Source organism: Coregonus clupeaformis, chromosome 30 (assembly GCF_020615455.1).
Source record: "Coregonus clupeaformis isolate EN_2021a chromosome 30, ASM2061545v1, whole genome shotgun sequence".
In the NCBI taxonomy this organism is placed as follows: domain Eukaryota; kingdom Metazoa; phylum Chordata; class Actinopteri; order Salmoniformes; family Salmonidae; genus Coregonus; species Coregonus clupeaformis.
This window is the reverse complement of record NC_059221.1, coordinates 37,966,829-37,977,831: the sequence shown is the minus strand read 5'-3', so window position 1 is coordinate 37,977,831 and position 11,003 is coordinate 37,966,829. Positions and strand designations below refer to the sequence as shown.

General features: G+C 41.4%; 1 protein-coding gene across 1 annotated transcript in view; it reads left to right on the top strand.

Moving 5' to 3' along the window:
- Positions 1 to 4,476: 4,476 nt before the first annotated feature.
- Positions 4,477 to 11,003, top strand: part of LOC121546140 (sortilin) — a 52,144-nt gene continuing 45,617 nt past the window's right edge. Inside the window, exon 1 of the mRNA XM_045209561.1 lies at positions 4,477 to 5,133. Coding sequence (XP_045065496.1) covers positions 4,867 to 5,133 — 267 coding nt within the window. The 5' untranslated portion in view covers positions 4,477 to 4,866. The remainder of the gene's footprint in view (positions 5,134 to 11,003) is intronic.

The window sequence follows — 11,003 nt, the reverse complement described above, 5'->3', positions numbered from 1 at the left end:
CTGTTGCCAAGTTCCTGCGAAATGGTCACAACATGAAATATTCTATGTAGACACAATGTATCAATTATATCCTGTAAGGGAAAGTAGGTTTTGTGGATAAGAACAGTACTGGCCTTGATTGGACTGGGTTGTTGTCGCTGATGTCAGCTGATGTCAGCACCTCCTCTCTCTCTCTCTCTCTGTCTCCTCCTTCTCGTCTCTCATATGACAGAAAGACAAAAGAACAAACAAGAATTTTTTTTTTTTTTTTTTTCACATTCACGCTAAGAAATAAGCAAACAGCTTAACTCAGGAATATTATAAATAGCTCAATAACATTTTATTTTATTTATTTATTTTATTATTATTATTTTTAATCCGTCAATATATCTCTCATTCACCAACTCAACCAATCATCAACCAAACAGTTTCACAGTCAAGCAACAGTTAATTCAACAAGCAGAACATTTCACTTGTGTGCAAGATTCCCCCTCCCTTTTTTGTCTGTTCTGAGACTGCCTCTCCCAGCAGTTCAGTGCAGGGGAGTGGCACATCTGTTGTACGTAACTCTAAACTCATAAAATCCTACGCGTGCGCAGTTCAGTCACCAATGCGATTTCAGAGTGAAAGGAACAACAGAGTAGACAGACCCGCTGTCGCTCCATTCTCTCCTCCCATAGACAAACAATAACACATAGCTCACAAACGAACACGGAACACATAGAACATACAACACAAATCCTACTTCCAAGTTTGTTATCTTCACTTATCCTAATCTGCAGATTTATAGTTATGTTGTTATCAATTACAAAACATCTCTATACACTCTTAAAATAAGTCCTCCCTGTAGGCTCATGATTAGTTAGTAAACGTTCTCTTTTTATAGAGACTCATAAGATTTTTTAACTTATTGTCCTTCCAGGGGGCTCATAGTTTATATAGTTTAAGAATTATAAACGTTCTCACAAACAGAGACTCATAAGATGTTTAACCTTAACTTCGTTGTAGGGGCTTAACTTCTTTCTAGGGGCTTAACTTCTTATGAAAACAAAAATCCCTGTTCTCAACCAAAACATATATATATGTATAAATCTCTAACATAGATCTTATTTTAACATGAGTCGACACACAGCTGGAACTCATCAGGCACGCAGCCACTCTCTCTCTGTTTCACACAAACACACACACACACACACACAGGCTCCGTTTTCTCGTACACACAGGATCCGTTTATACAAAGCATGCTTACCGCCGTTCCTATTTTTCCTTTATATTCCTTTGCTAAATTTCTGCTACCTTCAGGTTGTAGACATTCAAAAGAGAGGATTACTTCAGACAAATACTTCGTCAAATAGATTCTGAGCGGTTAACATACAATTGAATATCTTCTACAACCTGCAATTCCCAGAACTGACTTGAGAGTTAATCTAATAACTATCAAGATTTATGGCCCATCATATTGATCGCCTCGTTTTCAAGGGCTTCCTTAAATTAACGGCGTCCTAAAAGTATACTGTCTTTTATTCCTGGCCTTATTTCTTCATGCTTTTCCTGGACACTCTCTCACACTTTTTCCAAAGCCAAAATATGTGTGCCCAGTGTCAATAATTTCTATAGACACTCCCCCCTGTTTGCGTTGTTCTCAACGCAAACTAATTTAGAAAATTTAGAACGGAATTCCTATCATACAGCAAAAAACCAGCAAAACGCACGCACAAGTAATTTGACGGTACATCTTGAACGCACACACTCTGGACTCACAAAACGGCCAGCGCCCAATGTTAGGGATTAAGCTCACCTTATCTGCCGGCTTCTTGAGCGGGAGTCACTTTGTAGCCCAGGAATGGAATGCAGAGAAAAGATGTATCACGTCCCAAAAAATAAAACAACCTCGTCGCCATTAATGTGGTGTCAAAAAACAAACCTTTGCTGATAATGCCGTGATGATAAGAAGTCCGCCGACACTGTACTTTGTTTATAAAGGTTTATTATAACAAAGAGTTTCAGCGTCAGATTTACAGATACCTGCAGATATCTGAAGAACAGCAGGAGCCAATTCTGTAATTCGCTATTCCCTTCTTCCCCCTGTTCAAGACATGGTATTTATATCATATATGACATAGTATGGCGTGATTTTAATACCCAATCCCTGGCCTTTCCACATATCTTCCCATATCCTTTTTTCCAGGAACTTTAGTAATGCTTTCCAGATGTTTCAGCAAACAGAGCCAAGTTTCCTCTATTCCAAGAAACCTCTGTAGCAATGCTTTTCCAAATGCTTTAGCAAAGTAGAGTAAAGTTCATCTATTACACCATTTGCAATGTCAGCACAATCACAGAGCCAAGTTTCCTCTAACACACTTTTTGCAAAGGTCAGCAGAATCACAGACTCTAAGACACTACACCATATATTTTTCAACTGTACTGTGATGTTTTACAAAAGTTCTGAACCCTTCTATTCTCATTGTTTCTACAGATTGTACATTGAAAATAAACATTTTTGCTAAAAGTATTATTATATTATTGATCGATTGACTATGACTTTTCAGATCACCCAGTAGTGCTATCTGCAGGGTTAGCTCCAGGTAAATATTGCAATCCTTTAGCCATTCCTGGACCTGTGTCCAAAAACAAGCTGCAAATGGACAGTACCAAAACAAATGATCTATTGATTCTGTCTCTTCGCAGCAAAATCTGCAGAGCTGGGAAGATTGTATCCCCCATATAAATAACATTCTATTGGTAGCAAGAATTTTGTATAATAATTTAAATTGAAAAATTCTAAGTTTTTGAATCCGGCGTTCATAAACACTATGCCATGGAATCAGTACGTCAAAAATCTCTTCCCAACTATTTTGCAATCTATATGGGACAGCTGTCAATCCTTTGGTCCTTAAATGAAACTGGTATACTTTTTTATTTATCACAATTTTCTTTAACCAATTATGTTCTTTAATGCCAGGCCGACAGACAAGTTCCTTACTTTTTCCCCCTTCCTCTTTCCTCTTCCATTTTTGCGGTAATGCTGCAATTATTTGGTTTAATTTTGGGTAGAGCAGACATTTCCATATGTTTTTGTTAGCTGCATGTGCGACATAACTCCACCAATCCTACCTATGATATCATTTACGAAGATTATACCTTTTTATTTTATTTTTATTTTTTTAAAATGTTTTTTAAAAAATCTATTAGTATTATTTATATTTGAGTTTAACCACAATATTTGTTGCATTATTTGTTCTGTCGTTTCTGGAGGATTAAATTGAAATTGCAACCAATTTTCTAATCATAAATATTAACAAATATTGATGAAGCTCACTGAAGGGACAAATAATTCCATAATTGAGAGAAATAGGCTAGTAATGGCGTCTTTTTGTAGGCTCCTCCTCCTCCATGGTTCATTGGACAAAGCCTGTGGGGAAACGAATGGTGTTTTTGCAGGGGGTTTTGGATGAATGCCGAAAACAAGGCCTGTGGTAAACACAGGCTTAGAAGATCTTATACATTTTGTTCTATGAGATAATCTTCATCAGCTAACGTAACTTTTGGTGAATTCTGAAACATTTATGTAATTTAAAAAAAGCACATAAATCACATAAAGGCTTCATCATTCATAAAGGTCATGTTAACTGACTGCTATTATCACAAAGAACAAAACTTATAAGATCTCCTAAGCCTGTGTTAACCTCAGACCTTATATTTAGCATTTATCCTCAAACCCTATTATTTCCCCATTCATTTCCCCCATATGAATGGCTGAACCAACCAGAGGTAACTCATATCTGGTTTTTAGGACTGCAAGCTAGTTTCCACGAAATAGCACAACCACAAAATATAAATTGGTAACTATATGAAAACAACAATGAGCTTTTTGGTCTTAATTTAAGGTTAGGCATAAGGTTAGCAGTGTGGTTAAGGTTAAGTTTAAGTTTAAAATCACATATTAAGAATTTAAATTGTAGAAATCATTGTTTAGATTTATGACTTTGTGGCTGTGACAACTAGTGACGACCCTGCACTGGCGAGTAATCCTTAAAACCGGAAATGAGTTACCTCTGGTTCGTTCAGCCATGGGGAAAATGAATGGAGGAAAGAATAGGGTTTTGGATAGACGATGATAAGGTCTGAGGTTAACACAGGTTTAGGAGATTTTACAAGTTTTGTTCTATGACATATTAGTCAGTTAACATTACCGTATTTTCGACGTTTATCCAAAAACCCTACAAAAACTCCATTCATTTCCCCATAGGCTTTGTCCAACGAACCATGATGGAGTTAGTGCCAACAAAAATGCACCATTATTATTGCTCTCTATCGGTATATCCATAATCTTTGTCTATAGAATAGCTGTCGTGCCCTCAACCAAGCTTGACAAGGCTTTGACCGCTATTAGACGACAGTTGTGTAGTGGGAAGTGCGAATGGGGTCTTAACCAATCAGAAGACTCACTTTCAGTGTCAAACAAAGTAAAATCCAATCACAGCGGGCTATCGGCAAAGGTGTGTAATATCCATCCCATGGACACAAGTTGAAGCATCGTTACATTGTGTTATTTCTGGACAAGGAGTTGCACGGTGGACAATTGGACCTAATGCATCTCGGCAAATTAATGCGTCTGATTTGTTTTTAACTGGAGACTTCCGACCTTTTTCCGCGCATCCGGACGTAAAACTAGGCGCTGTGGAGACCGCCTCAAATAGGAGTCTATGACTGGTGCAGCGCATACAAAGCCCGAAGTAGGCTACCACTCGCTGTCAGGACTACTGTTTTTGTTGATGTCATCGGTGGCCGTGTTTGAACCGGAGCGACCGTCAATTTATAGTCAGGATTACTAGAATAACAAAATATAGCATACAATAAAAGTGGTGTTTTTGCCGCACAGTGAATATGGGAGTTCTGGCGCACTGTGTTTTTATTTTTATATTCCAGCATTTGACGTCCGCTTATGATTTTAAAGAAGGACTATATAACAACGGACAGTATGAATTTGTGAAAGATCCCAGTTTGAATATCGAAAAGAGATCACCGGATTTAGATTTAGAACAGTTTGACTCTGAATCATCTGACCACATTAGGACCAGGAGAAGTGCGGATCAAGGGGACTGTAAAAGTCTCCAGGGATTCGACACCAAGTTGACTAACAACACCCAAACCGTAAGTTAACCCCGCAGGTCCGGTTAGGTTACACTCACCGATATAATAGGCTAATGTTCTGCAGGTGACACTTTACCTCGACAATTATCCTCATAATAAGAACATGACTACCCCCCTTCTCAAATGACTTTGGTTTTAACATTGCACCTGATCTGTTACGGTTACCATTCAACTAACCACATATCGTAATCTATTCTCCAGTTTTGTGCAACACTTCTTGCATGAGATCAATTTTTCATGTTTGACTCACTCAACTGTGGTCAAGCCAGCCCTTACAAAAAAATATTGCAGTTTTGAAACTGCAGTAAAAGTGCAGTAACTGCAGTCTACTGTGGTATTTTGGACGCATTTGCAGCATACTGCAGATATACTGAACTTTGACTGCAATATTTTTTTCGTGTGGATCCATAATAAATACAAATACAAATCAAGATAAATGTTTATTTGTTACATGCTTCCTAGACAAGTGTAGACTAACAGTGAAACACTTACCCTTCCCCCCCCTTAATTTACAGATCCTTTTCCGACAATGCAGGCTTGACACAAGTAGGCTACTGGAGTTAAACATTACTTCAACCCCATAACGAGCAGGACTATGGGTTATAATCTTCAGTTTAGCATCTCTGGAGCTAATTGTTTAAGGGTGCCTGTAAATCATTTATCAAGTTTAATCTTAAGTGAGTTTAGCATACAGTTTGTCTTCTGTAATACAGTATAGAAATACGAAGAGCAGTGTAAATGTTTTATCCTGCCCAGTGCCTTACTGCATTGAGGCCATTCTGTAGTCTCTAGTCTGGTGTAAACATATACTTATGTGTCTCCAGTTACTCCTGTCTCTCAACTGTTCCCTCTCTAATGGTAATGAGTCTGAGCTATATTTCCCCATAGGAATGATGCTGCTGTACTTCATACTGGGCCTGGCATAGCTACCTTGTTTTCACATTGCATAAAACTAGCATTCTTTTTCAATAAGGAGACATTCTTTATCTATGTAAGCTATAGAGAATAGGTGTAACCCAGTGTACGTTTGATGGTATGATGGTGGTGTACTTCATACTAGGAATGACCTAACTCTAGACTATGCCAGGCCTAGATGGTCAAATATTCTGTGTAGTCTATGGAGGGTATTTCATATCCTGTGTACTCTATGGAGGGCATTTCATATCCTGTGTAGTCTATGGAGGGCATTTCATATCCTGTGTAGTCTATGGAGGGCATTTCATATCCTGTGTAGTCTATGGAGGGCATTTCATATCCTGTGTAGTCTATGGAGGGCATTTCATATCCTGTGTAGTCTATGGAGGGCATTTCATATCCTGTGTAGTCTATGGAGGGCATTTCATATCCTGTGTAGTCTATGGAGGGCATTTCATATCCTGTGTAGTCTATGGAGGGCATTTCATATCCTGTGTAGTCTATGGAACGTTATTTCATATCCTGTGTAGTCTATGGAGGGCATTTCATATCCTGTGTAGTCTATAGAGGGCATTTCATATCCTGTGTAGTCTATGGAACGTTATTTCATATCCTGTGTAGTCTATGGAACGTTATTTCATATCCTGTGTAGTCTAAGGAACGTTATTTCATATCCTGTGTAGTCTATGGAACGTTATTTCATATCCTGTGTAGTCTATGGAGGGCATTTCATATCCTGTGTAGTCTATAGAGGGCATTTCATATCCTGTGTAGTCTATGGAACGTTATTTCATATCCTGTGTAGTCTATGGAACGTTATTTCATATCCTGTGTAGTCTATGGAACGTTATTTCATATCCTGTGTAGTCTATGGAACGTTATTTCATATCCTGTGTAGTCTATGGAGGGTATTTAATATCCAGTTTTTCAAGAAAGTACAGGTGTCATCAGGTGTGAGTTTGGTCGTTAAGCATTTTAGGTTATCAAATTCACACATGCAAACCCTGTAGTTCATACATTTACATTTTACTCATTTTAGCAGACGCTCTTATCCAGAGCGACTTACAGTTAGTGAGTGCATACATTTTCATACTGCCCCCCCGGTGGGAATCGAACCCACAACCCTGGCGTTAAGCGGGACTACACTATACTGTAGTTCATACTGTAGTTGAGGCTACGTTGTGTTCACGTTCTGTCTCAGTGTGTCTGGATGGTAAAATAGGCTAACGTGATAGGCTTAGACATATAGGGGAAGGGTGTGTTTGGTTGTTATGTTAATACAGGTACAGATGCTACTGTTTCTGCTTCTGACATTTACAATAGGCTACTTGGCAGAACTGATGAGAGTTGGGAGTAGGCCCATATTATTCGTTTTTTCGTGACTATACGTTGTTGACATTTAGACTATGCATTAGGCCTATAGGCAGAACTGATGATAATTGGGAGTGTATCATGAACTTGCCACAGACTGTCTTTCTTAACGATGTTGTCCTCAAACACCCTGTAGCCAGCTCTTCCTTAGAGCGTAGTCTAATTTCAGATCACCAGATGTCCTTGAAGCAAGGGCTATATTACTATCTGGCTGTGTTAACACAGGACAGGGTAGAGCAAATATAACAACATCTTACCCAATGCATCCGTGGTCTACTCGGATAACAGACAGCATACCCACAGACACCTTGTTGATTTTAGTTCGTAGTTCCTGGTAATAATTTGTGTATGTCCTGTTCTTGATTGTCCTTACCCCTGTCCTTCATTTCCTTCTAGCGAGTAGCAACAACTTATAAGATGTGCTTGCTTCTAAATGATACGTTCCTCCTATGTATGAATGTTGTTATTACACATTGGCTACATCATACATAAGGAAGCTTGACATGATTCAGCAGTTGGTAACGCTTATATTTTCTGCATCTGATGAACCACCAGGTCCTGAGGGAAAAGATCAGGGACACCACATCCTGTACCCTAGTTAACCTCTGACAAATGAACAATCAGCTTTATAGTCAGTCCTTGGCAACAAGTTGTAGGTCTCTGAACCAACCGTGAATAGGACTACAGCTATATTTCCAAACAATGACCACCTTACAAATTACGGGCTTCCCAAAACAAAATGCATGAATTCATTGCTATACATACCATATCCTGTTGTCACAGATCTTCTTAGAGTCATGCACTGATAATGATTTACATAGTTTCAGATCTAATGCCACTAGCCATTCATCCAGCCATTCCAACACCATAGACTTTGCATAGTTTCTCCGTCCCAGACAGACCTTGAACCCAAAGGCAGGGTTATGGGTAATCTAGAGACTAAATATGTGTCCCAAATGGCCCACTTTTCCATTTTGGCCCTGGTGAAAAGTAGGGAACTTTATAGTGATTAGGGTGCCATTTTGGATTAACTCTAAAGACTGAAGGCAGAATTTCAAGAGGCTCACCTTAAATTCCCCCATAGGTCCAACATACTCCTGTTTGGGTACCGTACAGCATAGTTCCCACTGCAGCTTTAAGCAGACCTGGGTTTAAATACTATTTGAAATATTTCAAATCTATTAAATACTTTGAGAGTTTGCCTGGAGTGCCAGGTGAGCAGGGTTTGTACTTTTGGGACTGGTCTATTGGTTTCATTGCAACAGGCAATCTCAATCAAGCACAGATGAAGTATTTTAAATAATTTCAAGTAGTATTTGAACCCAGGTCTGGTTTATAGATGGGGCTGCCCGGATGTGGCCTGGGCCTAATCTATGAATGTCCACATAGAGTAGAGTAACCGCTTGATGAGATTAAGAGTTTAAGTATCTTATTCTGGCTAGCTAGCAGCACCAGCAGCTCCGGTCAGAAATCCAATGCTTTGGTTTAGTTTCCCTGGCACTGTTTCCACATGCTAATGTTTTAGCAGTTGTAGCACAAATCCCATTCAAGTCATGGTACCGATATTAGCATTTTTCACACATCATTTTCAAATCATCTATAAGTGACTTTGTTGAGCTTCACAATACATTTTAGATACTTTCGGATGATTTGGACAAAAACGCTAATATCGGTACCAGCCAGGACTTGATTGGATTCATGCCACAACTGCTAAAACGTTAGCATGTGGAAACAGTGCCAGGGAAAGTAAACCAAAGCATGGATTGCTGTCATACCTTACAGGGTAAGGAAAACAACGCATCATTTTCTAATTTGGATGAACTATCCTTTTAAGTAAGTGTTTGACTCTAAGTTTGACTCTTCTTCTAAAGAGGATTTGGCAGTTGATTGACAGTTGGGATTGGTTGTACTATAGTGCAGCCTCCTACTGTGAGGATGTTTGGTCCAAGGCCTACTGGTCTGGTCTGGTCTGGCCTACTGGTCTGGTCTGGCCTACTGGTCTGGCCTACTGGTCTGGCCTACTGGTCTGGCCTACTGGTCTGGCCTTCTGGTCTGGCCTACTGGTCTGGCCTACTGGTCTGGTCTGGTCTGGTCTGGTCTGGCCTACTGGTCTGGTCTGGCCTACTGGTCTGGCCTACTGGTCTGGTCTGGTCTGGTCTGGCCTACTGGTCTGGCCTACTGGTCTGGTCTGGTCTGGCCTACTGGTCTGGTCTGGCCTTCTGGTCTGGTCTGGCCTACTGGTCTGGTCTTCTGGTCTGGCCTACTGGTCTGGTCTGGTCTGGCCTACTGGTCTGGTCTGGTCTGGTCTGGCCTACTGGTCTGTCTGGTCTGGTCTGGCCTACTGGTCTGGTCTGGCCTACTGGTCTGGTCTGGCCTACTGGTCTGGCCTACTGGTCTGGCCTACTGGTCTGGTCTGGTCTGGCCTACTGGTCTGGTCTGGTCTGGCCTACTGGTCTGTCTGGTCTGGTCTGGCCTACTGGTCTGTCTGGTCTGGTCTGGCCTACTGGTCTGGTCTGGTCTGGTTTGGTCTGGCCTACTGGTCTGTCTGGTCTGGTCTGGCCTACTGGTCTGTCTGGTCTGGTCTGGTCTGGCCTACTGGTCTGGTGTGGTCTGGTCTGGTCTGGCCTACTGGTCTGTCTGGTCTGGTCTGGCCTACTGGTCTGGTCTGGTCTGGTCTGGCCTACTGGTCTGGTCTGGTCTGGCCTACTGGTCTGTCTGGTCTGGTCTGGCCTACTGGTCTGTCTGGTCTGGTCTGGCCTACTGGTCTGTCTGGTCTGGTCTGGCCTACTGGTCTGGTCTGGTCTGGTCTGGTCTGGCCTACTGGTCTGGCCTACTGGTCTGGTCTGGTCTGGCCTACTGGTCTGGCCTACTGGTCTGGTCTGGTCTGGTCTGGCCTACTGGTCTGGTCTGGTCTGGTCTGGCCTACTGGTCTGTCTGGTCTGGTCTGGCCTACTGGTCTGTCTGGTCTGGTCTGGCCTACTGGTCTGGTCTGGTCTGGTCTGGTCTGGCCTACTGGTCTGGCCTACTGGTCTGGTCTGGTCTGTACATTATAGTGATGCTTTGTAACCGTTGGGGATCTGGAGAGTGAGAGGCAGCGGTATGGCACAGCAGTAGGGAGGGAAAGGTCGTTAGGTTCACTTGTGCACAAACACAAACGAACACAATAGTTCTGTTACGTAGCTATTTGGGCACTTTTTAAAGTCAAATTAGGCGTATGACTTTAATACACTATATATACAAAAGTATGTGGACACCCCTTCAAATTAGTGGATTCGGCTATTTCAGCCACACCCGTTGCTGACAGGTGTATAAAATCGAGCACACAGCCATGCAATCTCCATAGACAAACATTGGCAGTAGAACGGCCTTACTGAAGAACTCAGTGATCTTCAACGTCATAAGATGCCACCTTTCCAACAAGTCAGTTTGTCAAATTTCTGCCTTGCTAGAGCTGCCCCGGTCAACGGTAAGTGCTGTTATTGTGAAGTGGAAACATCTAGGAGCAACAACAGGCTCAGCCGCGAAGTGGTAGGCCACACAAGCTTACAGAACGGGATCGGCAAGTGCTGAAGCGCGTAGCTCGT